This window comes from Ammospiza caudacuta, chromosome 5 (assembly GCF_027887145.1).
Source record: "Ammospiza caudacuta isolate bAmmCau1 chromosome 5, bAmmCau1.pri, whole genome shotgun sequence".
In the NCBI taxonomy this organism is placed as follows: Eukaryota; Metazoa; Chordata; class Aves; order Passeriformes; family Passerellidae; genus Ammospiza; species Ammospiza caudacuta.
The window spans coordinates 25,585,986-25,610,108 of record NC_080597.1 but is presented as its reverse complement, the minus strand read 5'-3'; the positions used below and the strand labels follow the sequence as shown (position 1 = coordinate 25,610,108).

At 44.0% G+C, this 24,123-nt stretch overlaps 2 protein-coding genes across 2 annotated transcripts; one reads left to right on the top strand and one right to left on the bottom strand.

Annotated features, from left to right (window-relative positions):
• Positions 1-212: 212 nt before the first annotated feature.
• RTCB (RNA 2',3'-cyclic phosphate and 5'-OH ligase) lies at positions 213-11,043 on the top strand. The gene is made up of 12 exons (XM_058805278.1): positions 213-363; positions 462-540; positions 1,427-1,494; positions 2,647-2,746; positions 3,817-3,973; positions 4,569-4,725; positions 5,828-5,987; positions 6,309-6,484; positions 6,972-7,160; positions 7,643-7,753; positions 8,848-8,967; positions 10,002-11,043. Exons 1-12 carry the CDS (start codon positions 271-273, stop codon positions 10,107-10,109), a joined length of 1,518 nt encoding a protein of 505 aa, XP_058661261.1. The 5' UTR covers positions 213-270; the 3' UTR covers positions 10,110-11,043.
• A 12,162-nt stretch (positions 11,044-23,205) lies between these two features.
• Positions 23,206-23,772, bottom strand: ASCL4 (achaete-scute family bHLH transcription factor 4). Its single transcript, XM_058805916.1, has one exon. It carries the CDS (start codon positions 23,770-23,772, stop codon positions 23,206-23,208), a length of 567 nt encoding a protein of 188 aa, XP_058661899.1.
• Positions 23,773-24,123: the final 351 nt, after the last annotated feature.

The window sequence follows — 24,123 nt, the reverse complement described above, 5'->3', positions numbered from 1 at the left end:
CCCAGCCCCCTGCGCTGCCTCTCACACCCGGGCCCCGGGTACCCGGTGCCTGCCGCGGGCTGCCCCAGCATCGAGGGAGACGGGCCCAGCATGGGCTTCGCTGGGGGCGGCACGGGCGAGGGGCAAACGGACGGACGGACGGAGGAGGCAGGGCTGAGGGAGGAGGTTTGAGCCTCGGCGGCTCCTGTCCGCTGCTGCAGCGGGCCCGCGTCAGTTCCTGCCGCCGGCCGGCGCTGCAATCGGGATCCGCCGACCGGGAGCGCCGCCGCCATGAGCCGCAGCTACAACGATGAGCTGCAGTACCTGGACAAGATCGACAAGAACTGCTGGCGGATCAAGAAGGGCTTCGTGCCGAACATGCGTGTGCGTGGGACGGGGCCTGGGTGCCCGGGGTGGGGGTCGGGGAAGGGGCGCGGAGTCGGGCTCGGGGCGGCCCGGACGGCTGACGGCTCTCCCCGCAGGTGGAGGGCGTTTTCTACGTGAACGACCCGCTGGAGAAGCTGATGTTCGAGGAGCTGCGCAATGCCTGCCGCGGCGGAGGTGGGTCCGGCGGGGAGCGGACCCCCTGACCCCGGGGGTAACATAGAATCAGTCGGTTTGGAAAAGATCTCTAAGATCATCGAGTGCAACGTGTGACCGAGCAGCACCATACCAACTAGACCGTGGCACTGAGTGCTCCGTCCATCCTTTCCTTGAACGCTTCCAGGGACGGTGACTCCGCTACCTCCTTACGTGTAATCAGTCTTTCCGCGAAAACATTCCTCCTAATGTCCAAGCTCAGTCTCTCCCGGCACAACTTAAAGCTGTCCTCTAGTCCTGTGTCCCCGCACGTCGCTCTGCGAGCTGCAGAGTGCAGCGGGCAGGCCCGGCGCCGGGCGCGGAGAGGCGGCGGACGGGAGCGCGCTCTCCCGCCGTGCGCGGGCCGCGGCCGCTGTGGCGGGCTGTGCCAGCGCTGCCGCTGCTCGGAGTGTCCCCTGAATGCCGCTGTGGCGGGCTGTGCCAGCGCTGCCGCTGCTCGGAGTGTCCCCTGAATGCCGCTGTGGCGGGCTGTGCCAGCGCTGCCGCTGCTCGGAGTGTCCCCTGAATGCCGCTCTCAGAGTTCACCGGGGGATGCTGCCTGGGGCTGCTCGCTGTGGGGCTGGAGCGCAGGGCTGGATCCCAGCCGCCAGCTGGGCTGGGGCAGCACGCTGCTGTTGTTAGCACAGACCCCGCACTATGGGTACAAACAGCAGAAGTTGGTCTTCAGTGAAATAATTTAATGAAACTGCAGATTGTGTACAATGCCAGGCTCTTTATACCAGGTTAGAAGTCTTGCTGGTGGCTGACTTCTTTTTTGTCAGTGTTTTAAACAGCCTCTTTAGAAAGTGTTTCATTGTGATTATCATGGTAAATTATCAGATTACTTTTTTTAAAAAATCTTTTTCAGGTGCGGGTGGCTTTCTGCCTGCTATGAAACAGATTGGGAATGTGGCTGCATTGCCTGGCATTGTTCACGTGAGTACCTGCTTTGAAAAATCTGCTCTTTTTCTGTTCCCATTAGCCTGAGATTATTGCATTCCAAATGGAAACTCTTTCACGAGAAGAGCTATGGATCAAAGTTGTTCTCAAGGCAGTTTGTGTGTTAGGAACCCAAGTCTGAGGAAGGAGTGCTTGCAAGGGCAGGCTGCAAAACTGAAGTATCAGAGAGAGAAGCAGCCACTTACTTCATTGCTTGTCTTTTGACATAGAGGTTTTCATGCTGTTTCAGTTTCTTGAGCCACCTTTTCCTGCTGTTCATACTAACTGCTTGTTGGTTTTGAATTGCCTCTGCTCTGGAATACATGGAGAAGTGTGGAGAGAGCAGGAAGTGGTACCATTATCTGTACTATTGTTACTGTCCTCATGTGAGTAGTGACCCTTCACATGCACTCAACACTGACTTCCCTCATCCTGTGCCTTTTTGGAAGCAAAGCATCACATAATGATGCAGGAGGAAAATGCTTACCTGTGACTCTTTTCAAGAAGTGCAGAGTACAATGTGGAAATTATCCTTTTCACATTCAATGTTGCATATATTAATAAGTAACAAATAACACATTTTTTTAAATTGTCTCTTTTGGCAGAAGTTTTAAATTTATGGATGCAGTAAAAGGCAGACCATCATGCTATTAAATGCCTTAGGGGTCAGGCCAAAATAGAGTAAGGTAGAATAGTAACAACCTTCTAAAGTGGGAATTTTGGCTGGTAGTTTGTAGAAGAGATGCTACAATCATCTACATCAGATCTTAACTTTTTCTCTCCAAACCAAGGATTTCTCTGTGATGTCAAGGAGAGGCAGAAGAAGCACAGAATTCCATTCAAAAGTACTCTTCACTTCAGTGTGTGGTAGCACTTTAATAGATACTGAAAAGTTCAAATTTCTGGTAACTTTCTGGGTGTCACAGGGTGTTTGCTTCAGAGATCTGCTCCCTGCTTTTTTTGACTGTTCTGTAAGTGCAGGAGATTAGACCCTTACCTGAGTTGATGTGTTCACTCTACCTACATCTGAACATCCATTCTCTTTTTGGTATATTTGTTTGCAAATATGACAACCACTGCCACAAGGCATAGTACAACCAAGGCTACTCTGCAAGAATTGTTTCATAAAGCTTTAAAATTGCCTTTCAGAGATCAATAGGCCTTCCAGATGTCCATTCTGGTTATGGATTTGCTATTGGCAACATGGCTGCCTTTGATATGAGTGATCCTGAAGCAGTGGTTTCACCAGGTAAGGATGACTGGCTTGACCTGCTCTGAGAAATATCTGGGATGGCATAAAAGTACTTTTCAAAATGGCAGGACTTTACATTCAGAAACAAAGCAAAAAATATGAGAATTACAGGAAGTTAAGGGGTGCTTAATTCTTGCACTTAGAGTGTTTATTCTTTATGGAGCAGGTCATTACACTGAGAACAGCTAAACAGTACAGGGAGAATTGCCCTTGTGTTGCAGCTTGGACTTGTGATGTCCTTCCGTTCTGAAGTCTTTGACCTTGTTTCACCAGATTGATAAAGAACTGACTAGTTTCTTTGAGTAGTTTGAAAACATCTTTTGAGGATATTTCTCCACTTAAAACATGACTTTACAGTATGTCTGTCTTTTTAGTAAACACCCAGATCTTTGGTTACTGACAGTCTGAAGCTTGTGTGGTTGTCATGAAACATGATACTCGTTTTTAGTTTTGCTTTAATCAGTTCAAGTGTTCCTGATTGACTGAGACCCAAAGTCTCTTAGTTTGGTATCTCCCCTCTAACATTAGTAATAGCAGAACCTTCATAACAAAACTGGCATGATTATCTTTCACATTTGGCATTGCCTTATAGAATTTATTATTATAAATAGTTAAGCAAAACATCAAGAACTGAAGTATAGTATTCCTTATAAGTATTTATTACTTCTTATAACTATTTATTATTTATTCCAGTGAAGATTCAAAAAAGAACTTACTTTTAGGTATTGCTTTAAGAGCATTTTACATCAGGGAGCTATTCTAAGATCTGTCACTTTTCTTCTGACCTTAGGCAGCGGAACAGGAACATTCTCTCTTCTTTCTATGGGCAGTGTGTTTTATAATTGTGTCCACTTCTCTTTGTCAGCTTGCTGGAGTAACTTTGTAAATGGAGAGCTCTGTAGGCAATCATACAGCTATGTCTTGAAATCTGAGGCTTCATGTAAATCTGTTAAAATGAAACTTAGTACAGTTCTGCTTATTTTCCCTCAGTACTGTGTCACGGGAAAAGGAGTGAGATTGCAGCCTTCAGAACGTGCTCCCTGACATGGCTTTTTCTGCTCTTGCAGGTGGTGTCGGCTTTGACATCAACTGTGGTGTCCGCTTGCTGCGGACAAATTTGGACGAAAGCGATGTGCAGCCTGTGAAAGAACAGCTCGCCCAGGCTATGTTTGACCACATTCCTGTTGGTGTTGGCTCCAAAGGTGTCATCCCCATGAATGCCAAGTAAGAGAATGACTGTGCACACATCACTAGAGGGGACATCTCTGTTGTTTGTTTTGACGCAAGATTCATCAGTGAGAGACTTAAGAAAGGAAAAGTCATTCTAGACTGCTTTCTGTTCTTTCTGCATGTGTGCCTTACCAGGACTGATATCATCATCAATGCACAGTCAGCTCTTTCCTTCCCCATTTAAACCCCTTAAAGGTTCTTGCTGGGTTCTCATTTCTTCTGAAAACTTCCATGAACATAAAGGCCTTTTTTGAAAGAGAGGATTATAGGTAGAAAATAGGATATTTCCACCCAGCAAAGAGGAAAAAGTGATGATGTACCAAAAGTTAATATATTTGTAGAGCTTTCATGAAGTATTAAGAAGCTGGACATATTGTTAGGAGAGCTGGGGGCTGACCATAACATAATAGAATAATTTAGGTTGGATGGGATCTTTTGAGGTCATCTCACCCAATTCCTTGCAGGAAGGATCTAAATCTAAAGTTAGGTCTGTCAAAAAAAGGCATCAAGTTGCTCAAGGCCATATCCAGTGGAGTTTTGAGGATATCCAAGGATAGTCATCTTATGTGTAGGTGTTTGGAAATTGCAGGGATTTGGAAGAGGCACTGGAGATGGGTGTGGACTGGTCCCTCCGAGAGGGCTATGCCTGGGCAGAGGACAAGGAGCACTGTGAGGAATATGGAAGAATGCTACAGGCCGACCCCAACAAAGTCTCTTCAAGGGCAAAGAAAAGGGGCCTGCCTCAGGTAATGTTATCTTTCAGTGGGGCTGTGCATGCTCCCAGGGTTCAAATATAAATGTTAGAAAGTAGTTCTCTGTGTCTTTTCTTCAAACTCTGTCTAGTGTTTCTGGGCAGGGGGAAAGGTGAGATGGTGAGGTCAGTTCTGAATAATGCTTGACAAAGCTGAAACAGAGAAGAATAATACTGGGCTAATCCAAGGTCTCTGGGGCCATCAGGTTTTCATCTGTTAACATCTGGTACTGGAAGTTATATTGGGTGCCATTTCCACATCCAGATGCATTTTGTTTTTAAGAGATAGGCGAGTTAGTGTTCAACTTTCATCCATGTTTGCTCAGCAAGTAATAGCAGGGCAAGAAAAGATACAATAATAAATGGAACTAGCTCATAACTGAATCACATTTTAAGAGTTGGATTTAATTTCTATATATAGTGTGATTTAATTTGTATATATATTTCACACTACTCTGTGTGGAACAATTTGAGATGGCTATACTAATGACATATTTGTAAAGCTTTCTTGTACATTCTTGGTCTAATTGATATTATTTTTTATTAATTGGGGTGGTGCAAAATTACAGCATTTTAACCTCAAAATAATGTTATGTCCCCAATTTTCATCATTTGCCTTGCATCTGTTACATAGTTGAAAAAATTTGGCTTGGAAATGGAATAACTTGTTATAATCTACTGAAAAGTTTTAAGTACGTGATTAACAAGATATTGTAATTTCTTTGTGGAGTTATAACTGAGTATAAGCCTGTCTGCTTTGTCTGTACAAACTGAAGTTTCAATACGCTACACTCTTCCCATCCAGGCCGAAGTAAGTTGGAAAAAAGTGGCAGCACAGTCTGTATGTAGATCCTGCTCCTCGTGTTTAATCACAGTCTTGTTCCAACATCACAGGTAGTTACAAGTTTGAGCAAAAAGGAAAGTGGTGATGCTACTGAGTTCTACTTCCTTGCAGTTTATATGGGAATATTTTTCTCCCAAAAAACCTTTTCTAAACCCAAAACTTTGCTGTAGCAATTTGCCCTATTGCCTGTTGCTGTAGCTCTCCCCTGTGCTCCCAAAGGCTCCCTGTCTGATCAGTGTGTTGTGATTGGCAGCTGGGGACCCTGGGAGCTGGAAATCATTACGCCGAGATCCAGGTGGTGGATGAGATTTACAACGAATACGCTGCCAAGAAAATGGGCATTGACCACAAAGGGCAGGTGTGCGTGATGATCCACAGTGGAAGCAGAGGGCTGGGCCACCAGGTTGCCACAGGTATGATCTGACTGGTGTAGCTACCTGGAGTGAGGCAAACTCCCCAGCATGGTCTTGTCACTGACGGCAAACTCCAGCACCAAAGAGCATTTCCTGCAGTGAATTGCTGAGAGGATCCTGAATTGCCTGGTCTGGTGTTATCTGTTTGCAAACAGTTGATAACGTTCTGCCACAGATTTGCGTTTGTGTTTGAGAAATGGCCTTGGGCTTGACCATTGACACATGAGTTCAGTTTTAGGATATAAATTACAGACACCCTGTTAATCTCAAAGATTGCAGCAAAATAAGAAGTCACTTAGACTTACTGTGTTTATTTTCCAGATGCACTGGTGGCTATGGAAAAAGCTATGAAACGGGACAAAATCATAGTGAATGATCGGCAGCTGGCGTGTGCCAGGATTGCCTCTACAGAGGGACAGGATTACCTAAAGGGAATGGCAGCTGCTGGCAACTATGCCTGGGTTAACCGCTCTTCCATGACTTTCCTAACACGACAGGTAGGATCACAGTTGTCTCTGATGCAGATATTTTTCCTGCTTCATCCCAGACATAGAGAACAGAGAGTAGTTGCATTATTTAACTTTATTTCATTTGTGTGTTTCTTAAACTGTTTTTTTCCGGAGAGACTTGCACAAAGATGTAGTCCTGACAATCTGTCTAAAACCTCTCAACATCACCAGGTTGTACTTGGCAGAAGCTGCTTAAGCAGTATTTTTGAAAACACCTTGAGCTGGAAACAGAGGATATAAGAAAACTGGGGGTTTTGTTGCTAAAATTGGGGAATTACGTTGCTAAAGCCAGCTTTTCAGAGTTGCACAAATTTGCCTAATTGATATCTGACTGAATTACAACAGGAAGCTGGCAGTGGCAGAGAAACAATCTATGCAGTCCAATTCTGTCATTCTCAGCACTGTTGTATTCAGTTCCACTGTGGCTGAATTATGATGATCTTGTGTCTCACATCCTGACTTGTTCTCTTTTTAGGCTTTTGCCAAAGTGTTCAACACAACCCCAGATGACCTTGACATGCACGTTATCTATGATGTGTCTCACAACATTGCCAAAGTGGAACAGCATGTAGTGGATGGAAAGGAGCGGACTCTGCTGGTGCACAGAAAGGGATCAACCAGGGCCTTCCCCCCTCACCATCCTCTTATTGCTGTTGATTATCAAGTAAGTTTAGCTTTGGGAGAAGGAAATAAAGAATTCTGGATTAATCAGACAATTTTAGGGTTCCTAACAGATACCTAAATGCTGTGAGTTCATTTTTTAAGGTAACAGCACTGGAACCCTGGTGGGATGGCAGTATTCAGCTTCTGTGTGTGTTAGATCTTTGGGGCACTGAGCTTCTCTTTCTGCTCCAGACACAAAATGGTTGGAAGAACATGAAAGGAAAGAAAGTCCTTTATGGACTTCAGGATTCAGTGGTTTGCCTTGTCTGTCTGTTGGACACAAGGCTTTTGATCTACTGGTCTGCATCTTTCAGAGCAGTTAGTTTTCTAGAATGCTTTGATTCCAGGCACCTGAGACAGCCAGGGATGCTCTCAAGGAATGTTAATCTGACTTCCTTTTCTGGAGACACAGTTCATCTCAGATTTTTATTAAGAATGAGATTTTTCAGCATTTTCTTACGAATGAATGCTTTGCATCCACAGCTGACTGGACAGCCTGTTTTGATCGGTGGCACAATGGGCACCTGCAGCTATGTCCTCACTGGCACAGAGCAAGGCATGACTGAGACCTTTGGAACTACTTGCCATGGAGCTGTAAGTCAAGAAGTTATTTCAGGGAGGCATTGGGATGAGACTTGACCCAGAGAACAAAGTTGTTGAAGAGTCAGCCAATGTGTGATTCCTCTGTTGGTCATACAAGCAGACATTAGCCTTGCCAGTAGTCCTTGCCCAGGAGAACTGCAAGGTAGAAGTCTTGGTCCCTTACCGAGTAGTTGTGACTCCTTCTGCAGAAAACCTAGGGGATACTGCTCTTTATAAGGCAGATGTTAGGATGAAGATGTGGAGAATAAGCTTATTTTATGCAATTCTGATACCTCTGAGCTAACTAGGGGGTTAACTGGGCTGAGGCTGTCTATATATATAACTCCTCAGTAGTTAGAAGTTGTTTTCTCCCCTGTTATTCATAGTGTGAGACAATGATTGAGGAAGAGAAGCATCTTCCAGTAAATTCCAAGTCCTGAATACTGTTTGGTTTGGGTAAAAAATGATACTTGCAGACAAGTGTGTTATACAAATGAAAGTTTCCTACTCATCATACCAGAGGTGTGATTTTGCAGGAGCCTGTGACCTTGTTAGTGTTCAGAAACACATAATCACGGGGACTATATGCGGTGCTTTTTATTAAGAGCTCTGGGAATCGGGGTATATTCAACCCAAATCTGACTCCGACCATACATCCGAAATGATCATGTTTTATACTCTATCGTTACATAACTTTCATGTTAATTATTAAACTTCTATTGTTCTATTGTATACATAAATTTAGCTCCTCTCCGAATTTCCAACATAGTTTCTCACTATTCTTCTTATGGTTATATAATAATTACATTTAATTACTAAACAATCATCACATCTAACAATTACATAATTTATCATACTGCTTACGCAGGTGCAGTTGATCTGGGAAAGCACAAAGCCTAACATTTTAGATTCTATCTTTAACTTTTTGCAGGGTTCCACTATCAACCTGAAGGCCAAATTAATTTCCTGTCTTCGTATTTACTGTGGTCTGTGCTCTCAGTCATTCTGTGTTTGCTTATAAAGCAATAATGGGTTTTTTTGATAAGAAAGAGTTTTGTTTTTCCAAACTGCTACAAAAAGTAGAACTAACACAACTGTTTGCCTAGGGTCGTGCACTGTCTCGAGCCAAATCTCGACGTAACTTGGACTTCCAGGACGTACTGGACAAGCTGGCTGACATGGGCATTGCCATCCGTGTTGCTTCTCCCAAACTGGTCATGGAAGAAGTGAGTTTAGTACTTCATTATCTTAGAAGGAAAAGGGGGGGTCTTGCTCCCTGACTGAATGACCTTCCCTGACCTGATTTTTTGCAGTGCTAAGCAATTGCCAGTACTGTAAATATGCAGCTCGTGTGATTTCTGATAGAGCTGTCAATTTTTTTGGAAAATGATGTGAAATGTTCTCTATCCTAAAAGCATGCTAAAAGGCGAGATGCCTGATTGACAGGTTTTGGGGGTATTTTTTTCCTCTTCTGCCTGGTGATAGGGATAGTTGCTGTCTTTGTGTGAGCATCTACAAAACTAGTTATGTTTTATGGATTTTCTTCTTGAATGGTGTTCTCCCTGCCTTAAATTTACCTTACTCGGCAGCTTTCATGTAGATTAGTAGCACCTTGAAAGATCCTCTTTTAAGATGAACTCCTATATTTGCTCAAGAAGAGAACTCTGAATGGTCAGAGAACTTTGAGTATTATGACTTGGGTGTTCCTCTGCATTAATGTGAGCATGCCTTTTCTGTTCACAACCTCACTCATAAAAGTGTTAATCATTTGACACTATGCTTTTCTGGGTGTTGGTGTTATATGAACATATTGATAACATTAAAGTCTGTATTCAAGAGCAGCTTCCTTGTCAGAATAGGGGCCAGAGGGGGAAACTCTAGAGTTAAACCTTGACTGCTGTCACTAAGGAGCAGTGAAGATAAAACTTAAAGGCGACCTGTAAAGAACAAGTTGGAGTCACTTCCTACTAGATAATGAGGCTTGCAATTCTAACATGCTGGGGCACTCATTATCTGAAAAACTGGATTAAAATAGCTAATATTTTATCTGAAATATGATGACAGCTTATTTGGAAAGCTAAGTGTCTTACAGATTTCTTAGATACATCAGGTGGACAGATTCTCAATATGTTCACCTGCACCTGCTTCTACACTCTTCATTGACATGGTTATTTTTGTGAAGAGTGGATTTCTACGCCTGATTTCCTGTGACTATCAGTTGTTTATAGTTTTGTCTTTTCTTTTTTTTCCCCCCCTCCAGGCACCAGAGTCTTACAAGAACGTGACTGATGTGGTTAACACCTGCCATGAAGCTGGCATCAGCAAGAAAGCCATTAAACTGAGACCTATTGCTGTTATAAAAGGCTAGGAGCCAACAAGGCACCCATGTCTCCAGGCCTTACACAAAACTGACTAGAGTTATCATCTTCCCACACTTTTTGGGCTCTGTAGGATGCTCAAATATCACATTCCTGTTCTGGAAACACAACAGCTGAGGATACACCTATTTTTACCACTCCTAGCCATAATTAATGCCCCTCCTCCTTGTTATATGGCATTGTTTTCCTGTGAGGACGGGGCAAAGAAATACGTAAGTCTTGGTTTTTATATGCAGTCCTTCCTCCATTTCCCTGCTCAGGCAGGACTTCAGACTTGCCTGAGTTGTCACTAAGTGCTGTGCTGCAAGACCACCTCCATCATTGAAGGTGGTGTATGAACCAGAGCTGCTGTCACCCCACCTGAGTGCCTGGAGCTCTTTCTACATGTGGAAGTACTCTGATAGACAAGGTGTTGCACTTGTGGGCAGGGAGATGCATAGTCTGTACTGCTGCATGTGTTCTGGTAATTGGGTAAGAAATCTGGAGTTGGGACTAGTCTCCTGCTCAGGTTGAGATGGGCTAGCTAAGCTGGAGACACTGTCTTACCCCAGCCTCTCCCATTTAACACAGCACCTGGTGAATTTGACTCAGGACAAGTAGGCATTCCACAGGTTTTTGGAAAATCTGAGTAGAACTGAGTATGTTGCCTTGAGAGGTTTTTTTGCCTAGTAAAGGTTGTGACTTAAATTAGGGATGTGCTAATCTAACATTTTAAGAAGCTCTGAGCATGTGAAAGTTGGGTTGGGTAATGCTGCTCACTGTGTCCCACAGCTCTGATTCAATGGAGCCCAATTTTGGGGTCAGGCCCAATGCAGTGGGACTTAGAGTGTTTCTTTTACATTCATTAACCAAGGCTGGAGGGGAAGTTGACCATCCTCACTGGATCATTTTGGGGGATTACAATAAAATGGGAAGATGGATGTGGCAGTGTGTCTGTGTCATGTTTATTCTGTGTACTTGAAAGCAGCCAACAGACATTTTAGCCACATACAAGCTTGAAACGCGCTGCCTTTTGTGACTTCAGATGATGGATCTTGCAGAGAATGTGCAGATGGCAGGATTTTTGCAGGATACAAGGAAGGGCAGTGCAGTGCTGTTTTCCCAGCTCGGTTTTGACAGGAGTGTGTTGGCTGTTACCTGTCCTGCCGAGCCCACCTCCCGGCCAGGGATGGCGGCTGCCTGCAAGGCTGGATGCCGGCACAAGAGGGCGGCTGCAGGGAAACAACACCCCAGAGCAAGAGGGGAGCCTGCCAAGGACTCGTGTAAGGGGAGCAGATGGTGATTGATGGACTGCAGTGCCTTTTGATGAAACATCCCTTTAAGTGCAGGATCTTAGAAGGCATAATGGCATTTCACTGTTGTAATCCCTTTGTTCTTACGGGGTTTTTTAGGTTCAAATACTGTGTTTGTGCAGGTTCAGAAGCAGTACATGTACTTATACACACTGCTGTGAGTTCTTATGGGTTTGAACTTACAGTTTCTTGTTTTCCCCTCCTTTCTTTAGTGGAACACTTCAGATTGACATTTCAGAGGTCTGAGACATACTTGCTGAGTTTAAAACAAAAATCTTTTCACCTAGAAATGTGAATTAGCCTCCAGTGATTGAAAGAAAAATTGGTCTCAAATCTTCTGCAAAAGTCTATGTTCCTTGCAGAAGTTTCTGTCTATAAATACTTCAGCTTCTTTGATGTGGAATGTAAGGGGAAAAACTTAACATTTAAAAAAATTCACATTTAAAAATAAGCATTTCACAAATACAGTTCTTCCAACTTCTACTTACTGTTACCATTAAGTGACAAATTTAAGTTTTTTACAAGCAGAAATCATAAGTACCATGGAGGTGCTGTCATATGCATGGGATGTATGCCTTATGACCTCTGATCATCAATGTTTATGCATTAGCAGTCAAGACTGCAGGAAGAGCTGTCAGTTCTGGTTTCCTCTTACAAAGCTGGTGTTAGTTTTGGTTATATATTTTGCTGTATGAAGTCAAGTGCTGGTTTCCTTACCACCTAAAAAAAGAAAGGGAAAATGTAAGATGTCTCCCAGTTATTTGCTTGAACCAGGATTTTTTTTCCAGTTCAAGTCTGTCTTTTTTTTCTGCAAATAGGGTTGTCCACCAACTTTTTTTATTCTGTATTAAAAAAAAAAAAAAATATAAGAGGTGTTAGGTAGAGAAGGCATGCAGTATTAATTTCATGTGCTGAAATACAGGTGGATCTGCAGGAGCATTTTGGCAACACCAGAGAACCAGTGTGATTATTGAACCATCTCTGCTTCCATGGGGGATTACTAAGAACTCTAAAATACCTGTTGATGATGCTCTTTCCTCCCCAGGAGACTGAAAAAGCCTTGGTGAATGAGTGCTAGGCCCTTTTTTCCCTGGGATACCACAGTTAGGAGATCTGGTCTACATTTACCCTTGGAACTGCTGCACACTTCTGCTGCACAGGCACTCAGCTGTTCCCTGCCCAAGTTCAGCTGATTCACTCATCTGTGGTCTGCAGCAGAAGGTTTGTTGGCTTGCACAGACTGTCTGCACTGTCTTGGGTGACTCTCAGAAAGCCCTGGGATTGCACCCCAAGCTGGGAGTGCTGTTTGTGGGGTGCAGTGCCAGGTGGAAGGGGCAGCACTCACTGCTGGGGTGCAGCTGATGGCCTCCCTTGACTTGGTCACACTTTGTGTTCCCCAGGTGCCTAACTTTTTTAATTCAGCCTCTCCCAAGGGAAACCTGAGCGCAGCCAGGTAAGCTGCTGGGGTGTATTTGCACCATACCGCACACCTCACGGGTTGGGAGCCTGGTGTCTGATGTTAATCACCTGGTATCACATTTGTCACCATCCTAAGTCTCCTGGGATTTCTCTTCCCTCTGCTCTGACTTTGCCTGCTGGAAATGCAGCTCTGCACACACCACTTCCTCCTACGCTGGTGGTCCCAGGCTGGTGCTCTGGCCCAGGAGGAGCAAGTGATCTCTGAAACATCTCTGGCACAGGCACCCCACTCTCCTCCACTCTCCTTTGTTCTTCTCAAACATAAACACACTTGACTGGCCTCTTCTCCCTGCACCGCCCCAGAGCGATGAGACAGAGCCATGTCCCTCCTGCAGCGTGGGCCAGCACGCTCCCTGCTTGCAGGAAAGCTTCAGTGCAGCAGCTGGCCCTGCTGTACCTGGCATTCGCTTTGCTCTCCTGAGCCCTATCCTAGCCCAAATGGTTTTGATCACCACAAATTTGTTTTAGATTTGTTTTTCTGACTGGAAAGGTGGCAGTGGGAGGTGTACAGTGGAAAAGCAGGAGCTCTGCAGTCCCCAGACAGGGAGATACTGGGTACAGGTGCTTTGTCCTCTGCACCATGGGAGGAAGAAGAGGGTAACTTCCTGGCACTCACAAACACCAATAATTATGTGGTTTCTGGTGGGGTTTTTGTTTGCAATATGTAGCAGGAGGGTGGGGGTCATGGTGAGCAATGCGTGAGGTGGGAGAGCAGAGGGCACAGAAATCCCTCTGTCTCCCATGGCAGATGTGCAGCTTGGTCTCCTCAGGCAGCCAACCATCCCCTGCCTGAGGAGCTGCTGCTGGCTTTCATAGTGCTCAGCACATCCCCATCTTGGTGCACCCTTGTTCCCAAACCCCATAAGACTGCTTTGGATCATGTTGTATATATAAATTCAGAAACCAAAATAATCACTAGTCTTAATTGCAGAGATTATGACCAGGAAAGGGAAGTTGAATCATCTGCCAGCACTTAATTTAACATTTACTAGCTTAGCAAAAGACACACAGGGGCTAGGCTGCCCTCACATGCTGAGGTGTTTGAGTCAGCCTTGTATATTGGAGCCTGTTCCAAGAAACCACCTGGTTACCCAGCTCTCAGCTCTTAAGAATTATAACCTGTTTGTGCTTTTAATCTTAAAACCAAACAAACCAAAAACCTGGTTGGTTTTTTTTTTTTTTTTGACTAACGCTTGTTATTATGGTGCTTTAAATTTGTGTCATTCACAGACAAGTTATCAACCTTTAAAACCATAGGTAGGCTGATGAGTTCCTCTACTGTTTCCCTGCCAAATGTTTAACCAATCCTTGGATGAGGGCTGAAAAGGTATCATTGTCAATTATTCTTTCCCTCAAAGGTATTTATACTGTAGCTGTTGCTAAAGGGATTTTCTCTGCCTTTCATTGGAGTGTTTTTGTCAGGCAGATACACAAAGAGCCATGACAAGCCCTTTCTTTCCATTTTGACTATTTTGAGTAACTGTATATTTTGAATCTACCCAGAAAGGTCTTTGCCCATCTTCTGACACAAGTTGTGCATGTCTGCAGGGCTGGAGCCCTTTCATGGTGGAAGAACTGAGCCCTGCAGAGCAGGAGACAACTCCATCCAGGAGCCTTTGCCCAGCCCGAGACATGGGGCTGTGCTGGCAGGAGGGTGCCTGTGGGTGCAGGCAGTGCTGGGTGCTCTCCTACCCCAGCAGCCCCAGTGGGCCCTCCAGGGCACAGCATCTCTCCCCAGGGAAGGGATCTCAGGGGCACTGCAGTGCCCCTGGGCAGCTGCCAGCCCGCAGAGGGGCGAGCAGGGAGGGAGAGCCCTGCCTGCAGGAGCGGTGTGCCAGCAGCTAAGCTCCTGTCCTATCCTCACTCCAGGGCTGTGGGGTGAGCTGGCCTTCACAAGTGTCATTAGGAAGTCCAGGAGATGTGCAGCCTGCTGGCTGCTCTTCTGCCAGACCCCATGAGCTCTTCAATTAATGGCCAGTGGATGAGCGGAAGTTTTATCTTGATAGAGAAACACAAAGCCCTGCTTGTGCCAATATTCCTTTCCTTGTCTCTCAGGCAGAAATTCCAACAATTTGATGATTATCAATAGCAGCCAAAAGCCCCATTGCTGTCTCCTTTCCCCCTGCTTCTCTGGCAGAAAGTGAATCCTGCATCACAGACTGGTCCTGGGAAGAAAAGTTCAGCTTAAGGCTCAGACATTCAAGTCCATCATGGATTTTCCAGCCTGTACCAAGTCACTCCATCTTCCCATGTCTTGGTGCTCTATTTGCAAATGGGAATAAAAATTACTTCCTTTAATCTCACTTTTTATTTGTCTTTGCTATTTAAATATGAGTCTGTGATTCAGGGACCAGATCCTTTTGCACCTATGAGTGCTGCTGGTCACAGTGGTACCTCTCTGTGAAGCGTGTCCTCAGCTGTCCCATGCTCAGTATATGCTGTCTTCTCCTGAGGCTTCAGTGCAGCTGGAGGGGATGGGTTCATTCCTCTCACAATCTAAACTGCAAGTAGGAGAGAGTGTAAGCTGTTCTGAGTTTCAAGTAGTCACAGCAAAATTTAGAATAACTTTTTCCTTGTCTTCTGGCTAGAACACAGAGCCACTCAGCCAGACTCTCACCTGGAGTTCAGTGTTAGTGAGTGCCTAAATTCCTCTGTGCTCATGTGAAATGCTCAATGTGACATCTTTGTGTGCTAAGGGGCAGAAGCTGAGAGAGCGTCGGGTTGCTCTCTCAGGGTGGATCAGGGAAAGGGGCAGTGTTAGGTGGATGCTTTCAGTCAGGAAACATTCAGCAATGGATGTCAGCACACGGGGTTTCATTTTCCTTCACACTTCACAGTCCTACCTGAAAAACCTTCAAAATCTAAAGATCACATTAAAATGCTGCATGTCAGGGAAGAAAACAATTAAAAGGCCTCCACCTTTGGTTTCAAACAAAACCCTTATGGATCAACCAGAAATTGTTCTGTTCTAAAGCTAGCCATGTTTACATGGGAACTAGCCCTTAGTGTCATGCCATAAGAAGTGAAGGGCCCTGAGTCAGTGCCAGAGTCCATTTCCCCAGCCTGCAGGGCCTCTCATGACAGTGTCCCCTCACTCTGCCTTTGCCACCTGCATCTACCACCCTCCCCAGGCTCCATGGCACCACCAGGGATGAAAGGCTGGGTTCACTGTGGTTTGTGTTCGACCCACCTTTCACAGTGCCTGGTGGACCCATCTCCCCCCGTCCCATCTTCGGTGACTCAGCCAAGGAATTTTAATCTCCATGGTCTGTCTGTAGGTGTAAAATATAATTCAGTGGAGTTGGGCTTTTTTATCCTGAAGCCATGAAACTGTTGTCAGAAGAAATTGATACACACGAGTGAGGGGAACAAAGTGCTGCTGGGGAGGATTTGACTCAAGACAGCACTTCAAATGGAAATTTCCCTGTTTGAAGTGGAAACATCCTTCATCCCTACCCCTTTCATTTCTGTTACGCTGTGGGAGCGGGGGCTCAGAGGGTCTGTTCAGGGGAGGGGCGGCTCCTGCTCTGGCTCTTGTCCACAGGAGGTTCCTGTCTCCTGGCTGTGGGTGTCCTCACTGCTCATGGGTGCCCTGGGGAAATGTTTTTTTGGGGTGAAGGGGCTCCTGCAACCCAGCTGGAAGCACCTCAGCCACTGCCCTGCTGCCCCAGGGCTGCAAGCTGGGAGCTCTCCATGCCTGACCAGCTCTGGGCATGCAGGTCTGTCCATGTAAACACTGAGCCTATCCCAGGCACCTCAGATCAAATTACAGGCTCTTCCCCTTCCTTCAAAGACATCTGAAGCCTAAAGGAAATAGATCAAACATGTAAATTTGAACTGAGATTAATTATACATTTGCAACTGGAGGGGGAAGGAAAAAAAGCCATTAAGGTTTGACTGCATTAACTATGCCTGTGGGGATGTTTCTTTGTCTCTGCATGTGATGATACTCCATGAGATACCAGGTCTGGTTCCACCAGATCTCTGGAAAAGCCTTAGAGGCTTCAGGAGACCCTGCAAATGTGTTTCAGCAGGCGGCAGACGAGGAGAAGGAAGTGTCGGCACCGCCTGCTCCGAGCACTGGAGGAGCCTTTGTTGAGTGGCTGGAGGCTACTTCTCAGCTCCCCGATTTCAAACAAGTCTAATTATCAGTTGGATAGGGTTCAGGACACAGAGGGAGCTGCCAGGTCTTTCTTGAGGAGGTAAGTTTGTCCCACTGAATTTAGGATAAAAAAAACAGGAAAGAGGGATATAATTTAGGCATGGAAGTGTTTTCTTACATCCATAATGAACCAGGTGGAATATACTCCTAGTTCTATCTGGCAGCCTGGTATATGCACACGTTTCCTTTGGAATATTTGTGTTGTAATATTTTTATCTAAAACGTGGCTGAAATGAAGAAGCACTGGAAATGTCACTATAAAACCTATTTTCCAAAGAGCTCCATTCCAATGAGTCTCATTAAAAATTAGCACGTGATCTTCCAGAAATCTCAACAGCTCTTCAAACCTTTTGAACATTTTTTACTCTGCCCTACAAACTGCCTTTTCTTAAACTCTCCAAGTAAATTTTAAGTAAGTCTAATGAATTTCCCATTCACACATTTCATGGTGTGGAAGCCTTAAGCCTTCAGATCTGTTAAGTCACTTTCCTAATTGTTGCAGTGAAGTTGCTGTCAATATTTGAGCATACACTTGGGAACTTCGTTCCCAGCATTAAAAGTTAGGGCTAGCTGAAAGAAGGGAATGCTTGCAGAAAACAAAAATAAACCCAAAAATTGCCTCTGTTTTGTGGGCATGACTCAATACAAATATATTTTTACATTGTTTCTCATTATATTCTTCCAAATTGAAAACCACCTCATTTACAGATTGGCAGAATAATATTTTTCTTACCTGTAAAACTTCAGGTATAAAGTAAAACACACATCCTGATGATTGCTGGGCAGGGGTTGCTGCTGCCATTGTCACACCTGAGTCCCAGGTTGTACCAGCTGACACCTGCCCACGCTCCAGCCCCTGCTCTCCAGCCCCTGGTGCCTGCTCCCCTAGGTGCTCTGTGGTGTTTGTCCCGCACGGATCTGTGCCTACACCTGCATGCCAGGCTTCAGTGCTGCACTCTTTATCTCTTGCAATCAAGAACCACGTGGGAAACTCACCAGTGGCTTTCTCAGGTTCTTTCTCAGGGGTTCTTCTTACCCCCTGCTTCAGCCATTGAATGTCTGGCCAGAGACCCCACTAGACTTTGTTCTTAGGAAAAAAATAATCCTGAGACTGTAAAAGTGCTCCTTAAGACAGTGACAGTGAAATTCCAGTAAAGTTTGCAGAAACTAACCAATGCTCAAAGAGTTTTGTCAAAAGTAAATTTAAAAATGTTTAAAAATGCAACATGTTTTTCAATCACAGAGCCAACTAATTTCATTCACCTCTGAAGGCACTGACCACTTGTAGCACAGAGCAATTCAGCTGTTTCATGGTGGTGGCATTGCTGCTGTTCTGTCTTTTCAAAGCAAGTTCCCCCAACACATGCAGCTCCAGCTCAGCACCCTCATGAAACTTGCTTTTAGTAAAAATTGAACCAGCTGGTAACTGAATGAGCTTCTCAGGATAATATAAACACCACTTAATAACCTTATGCTTTATGGGCTTGTTAATGTAAATGGAAATTTTAAAGCTTTCATGGTGCTGCAAAATGCAAAGCTATGGAGCACACTGCATAAACAGAGACAAATTCCTTGCATTTGTACTGCTTGTCATGCTGAGAGCTTTAAGCTGTCCTAACAAGGCCTTCAGGATCTGCACCACTGCCTGCAATGGGGCATTGCCCCTGTGAACCAGGGCTGCAGCATCGCCCAGGTGTGTTGGGGGCAAACTGCCAGGGCTGGGGGCTGAGGGAGGAAACAGGGGAACAGGGCAGGGCTTTTCATGGCTTTTTGCCTGGCTCCAGCAGTGGTCTGCATTAGTCAGCAGTGGAACACTCATAGCAAGGAGGATGCCAGCGGCATTGTTGTCATGACAGCCTGGTAGAGAGATTTATTTGTCCCTGCCACCCTCACTGTAACTGTAATATAAGGGAATAGGATAGCATAGGATAGCATAGGATAGCATAGGATAGGATAGGATAGAATAGAATAGAATAGAATAGAATAGAATAGAATAGAATAGAATAGAATAGAATAGAATAGAATAGAATAGCTGCCAACTCTGCAATACCAGAGCTGGGTAACTTGCAAGGGCAGGTTTATCTACAAGCACAGGAGCCCTGGGTGCATCCACTCACACAGGGAACAAGAAACCCATGCAAACAGCTCCTGGTAAAGCATTACAGGGGCAGTCTGGTGATGTTTTCCAGTGGGGCAGGATCTACTGGTGTTCCCAGTGCTCATGGACCATGTAGGAATTTCATATCTTTGACACCTCTATCTCCAGCCCTATAAGAAGTGAGCTGAGGGGGTCTCCAAAATTTTCAAGGGTGTTTTCACTCCTCTAACTTGTTCTCTCAGCAAAGGCAACTTGAAGAACCTTTCCACTGCTCTGTAAGTGGACATAGTCACAATAAGGTAGAAAAGAATTGTGTAAGGATCATGTGGGAAATACATGAGTGAGAATTCACAGTGGATTTTTACTTACAAGCACACCTTCAGGCGATGGAGAATGGGGGTTACTAGTGAGAAGCACCTGCTGGAGTTGTATTTGTGTAGACTGTTTTGGAGAGGTTTACTAAAACCTTACTCAGCTATTGCACTTACCTCAGCTTACTTCAGCAGGGCTCTCCTATTGGTACCTCTTCAGAGTCTCTCTTCAAAATATTTTGGATCTTGTTTTGCCTCCTGCCTAAGTATGCTGGAGACAAATGTTTTTGAAGATACTCTGTGTGTGTGTGTGTGTGGACATTCCCTGCTCATTTGTTCCAGTAAGATAAATCGGCCCTGATTGCTTTACTGTCTGAATATGACTTTTCTATAGTGCCTTCTGGTTTTCCTTGGCCACATTATTGACACTGGGTAATATAACATGAAAGGATTGTGAATGAGCTTTTATAAAGAAATCAGCTAAACAGCTATTAGAGGATTAAAAGCAATGCCATGGCCAGGATAACACATCTTTCAAATGCTGATAATATCAAGAAGCAAATGGATTTGTAATTTAATGGCAGCAGAGAGAAGACTTCAGATGTCTGTTTTTTCCAGATTTGATAGAAAGATTAAAGTGGATGCTTTTGGTGTGCAAGGGTTGGATAAAACTATAGCATGGTTGCCTACAGACAGCAGCATTCACCTTTCTTGTAAATAGTAATTGTCTCACGTGGAGAGAATTCTTCTGGTCACCATTTTTATTAAAGCTTTAATTTTCATGATGACAAGTTGGATCATTCTCTGCTTTAAAGTCTGATAATGATACACTTTAGGAGCTTTGAAAAACCCTTTGTCTAGACAGAAACAGCTTAATAAAGCTGGGAAATGTGGCATTTTGAAGTGTGGCATTCACTTTAAACCTTTGCTGATGCCTGGACAAAAGCACCAATATTTAGGAAATCTTGGTTTTTATTTGCTTGTGCTAAAATTGTGCAAGAGGTTTGAGTAACAACAGGAACTGTGAGAAATAAAATCATACAACTTTCCTCAAGAGAGGGGTTCCACCTGTGACAGATTTTTCCTACAGAAAGAATTTCCTTTTCATCCAGAAATTAATTTTATTTTATAAAAGTAAATTAAAATACATATGGCATTCTGGTTTTTTGCATCTTCAGCATTGAGGTTGGATTGGGAGGTATTTTAATGACATCTCCAGAACTGTTAAAGATATATAGTAAAAAAAAAAGTAGCTAGACAGCCTAAAGCAGTGATGGCCAAGCACAGGCCCAGGGTGGGATAATTTCCACTCCACACTGAGGAACATTCCACCTGAGAGATGAAAAGGGGAAGAGTCACCCCTTAGTCCCCTTCTCCAGCCAAATGCTCACGAGAAGGTGGCACAGTGCACCATCTCTGAGGTTTGAGAATCAGAGGACTGAGGCTCCTGGATATTTATCAGTCAGGGTCAGACCACTGTGATAGGAATCTGACCTAAAAATTCATCTGTGGCCTTATTTGATGTGTCCTGCCCAGGAAGTAATGGTCACTCTGGCAATTTTTATTTTTAATGGTTTGGTTTGATTTGGCTATTTATTGTCATTATATCATTTATTGTCATTATATCTGAAGATGCTTTTTATCTTCAGAGTGCTTTCCAAAGAAGTTTCACAGAATTTGCCTCTGGTACTCTGAGGGGGCGTATGTTTTTTATAGATAACCAAGATCTAATCTCTGCTTTGAGGGACAAATGCAGTTCAGGCTTACAGAATTACCAGCAGCAATGCCACATTTCCAGAAATCTCAAAACTGAGTCAAAGAGAGAGACAGGGTGAATTTCTTGCCAGAGAAACACAAAGGAAAGAAGAAAAGCCAAGGAACAGTGGAACTCAATCAGACATTTGGACCCCTACCTTGCTGTCCTCTTCTTTCTTGGGTAAGAAATACAAATACTGCACAGCTGGAAATTAGTGCATTGGCTCTGGATCTGAACTGTCCAGGTAACTAAATCTCAATTTTTGAGTATGGCAAACAGCCTCTGCAAAAGTAACAGCCCTTGGGGAAACAAAATAATCATTATAAAATGGAGGAGGCTCCCGTGTAAAGAGTAAGAACAACATCTGTGACTCCCATGGACACAGGAGCTTAAAGTGTACAAATGTTAAGAATAGTCTTCTAGAAAGCAGCAGAGTATTTTTATACCAAATAATTTTTATTAGATGGCCAAAACACAAACCTGCTCCTTAGCTAAATTTTAAAATCTAGATGAAAAGTTTATTTTTATAGGTGGAAGTTAATATTTAATCCCTTTTCATTTTCTCCATATTTTTCCTGAGAAGTTATTACTTCTCTACTCCTGCAACCAGAGCTGTCCTGTTTGTGAAAAGAGAAAAAAGACACAGCCAGGATTAATTACATTTTTTTATTTAAAGGAAATTTTATGGACACATTTTGAGGTATTTGATCAGTATTTCTTCTTTATACATGAGTATAAAATTCAGGTGTTCAGTCAGCATGACACGAAGGAAAGACAAAAAGATACAAAATCATTTCATCAACACAAGGCCAAAAAAGCAAAAGTTTGAAAGGTGTGCTGAAAGTGGATGGGTAAAAATTTTACCCCATATTCAGAATGGGATTTAAGCCTTGGAGAAAAGCAGGTTTGAGAACAAATTGGAGAGAAATTGTCATTTTAAGTAGATGCAATCCAAATTAAAGGCATTCTATAGATTTTGAGATATTAATTTTAAAAGCAGTGTCCTTTGAAAAAGTAATACAATATTCTAAACAAAAGGAGAAATACCTACATTTTCATGCAGATGTAAACCCATATATTCAACATTTCCCTTTTTGTACACAGCAGTGTCTAACCATTACAGGTTCTGTTTCTAAGCATATCATTTCTGACCTGCCAAAGACACAATCAAGACTATTTTGTCCATGAACTCAGATTTCAGAAAAGTAGGGAAAAGGCTTTAATTTTTTCAGTATATTGAGTGAAGCTTTGCTTCTGAAGATGCAGTTCTACAACTCTGTATCCCTCTTCCTAGCATTGACTGGAATGAGTGTCCAGCTTTATTTTCCTGAAAATTATCCTTAGAATAATCACCAAATAGCCAGTGTCCAGTGTATGAGCTGTTTTTTTCACTTTAGAAGATGCTTTAAAAGAAATAAGTTTCAAAATATAGCCTTGTTTTTAGTTGAAAATTTGTTGTTTCATAAACATAAGTATTTCTGTGAGCTTTTTGAAATAGTCAGGGAAAGATATATATCTAAATTGTACATCTCCCAGTCCAAGTGTTTGCAGTGCAGTGCATCTCAGGTTAGCAGTCAGGAAAAACAGACAGTAAAATTCACTGGACAAAGCAGAAGAAAGGGATGGGGAATTCCCCAAAATTGATTTATCTGGTTTTACTGTCTCAAGTGAAAGGCAAAAGAAAATAGCACATAATAAAAGCTGAATGAAAAGTAGAATGTAAATGTTGCTCCAATTTAACAGTCCAAAGGAAGCTTAGTAACACAGCTGAAGCAACCTGCGAGACATCTATTTGTTCACAAATTACGTTTAAGTTTTATACAGCAAACATTTAAAGTCCTTTGACAGATTAAAAGTACCTTTTTTTTTCTTGCCTTCCCTATCTGCTTTTCCTTTCCCTGATATTAATTTTCACCTGTAGAAAATTCCCCAGGGTTTGAAATTGCTTTTCAGCCAGTCTTGAAGCTTTCTGTGTCCAGAGAGGAGACCTAGCTGCCCATCTCCTCAAACTCACTGTAGGGGGATGACGCTGGAGAAGTTTTGGACTCTCCATCGCTGTTGCACTCCCGCGGGGAAGCCGGACTGGGAGTTCCCGGGCTCTCCTTGGCAGAGAGCGTTTCCTTACTGGAAGAGCCTAAGGGATGGCAGTCCAGCAAGCTCTGCAGGTGTTTGATGTAGCTTATGGCAGCTCTCAGGGTCTCCACTTTGCTGAGGCGCTTGTCGGCCAATTCCTTGGGCAGGTGCTCCCTGAGGCGCGTGTAGCCCTCGTTGACGCAGCGCACCCGCTGCCTCTCCCTCTCGTTCCTCTTGCGAATGAAGGCAGGCTCGAAGGAATAGTCATAGATGCCCATGCAGCCAGGAAATGGGAGGTAGGAGATGCGGCCTGTGTGCCCGCTGTAGGCTTGCTCCCAGTAAGATGGGTCCAGGTGGAAGGGAACCCCAAAGGGCTCTCTCAGGGGTACCCCATGGGCGTGCATGCGGCTGTTAGCCAGGGACACAGATCCTGGAAATGCAATCCTCTTCGGTAGTCTATCATCGTCTTTAGTGTTGTCCATGTTTCTTTTTTCCTCACCAGTGGAGTGCTAATTCCTGAATTTGGCTCCCCGTGTATCAATCCAACATTTGTATAGGTACCCTGCCCCACAGGCTGCAGTTTCCTCCTGTGGTGTATAAAAACTCAGATCTCAAAGCAAGGCTAACAACTCACAAGGTCCACACTGTGCCTGGAAAGCCTTGTTGTTTTTATAGGGGTAGGATGCCAGTTAATGTACAGACAGGTTTTGAGGACCATCACTCCCCAGTTTAAACCCTTCTTTTCCTGTGATCTTCATATTTCAAAAGATAATAAGAGGGTTCCTGCGTATTCCTTTTCTCTCCACTTGAAATTATGACCATAAGAGTTAATG

Excerpts from the sequence above, each read along its gene's own strand:
- ASCL4 (XM_058805916.1), bottom strand. The coding sequence starts at position 23,772 with ATGGACAACACTAAAGACGATGATAGACTACCGAAGAGGATTGCATTT.
- RTCB (XM_058805278.1), top strand. The coding sequence starts at position 271 with ATGAGCCGCAGCTACAACGATGAGCTGCAGTACCTGGACAAGATCGAC. Across the intron at positions 6,485-6,971 it reads TGACTTTCCTAACACGACAG|GCTTTTGCCAAAGTGTTCAA; the intron begins GTAGGATCACAG and ends TTCTCTTTTTAG. Across the intron at positions 8,968-10,001 it reads CCAAACTGGTCATGGAAGAA|GCACCAGAGTCTTACAAGAA; the intron begins GTGAGTTTAGTA and ends CCCCCCCTCCAG.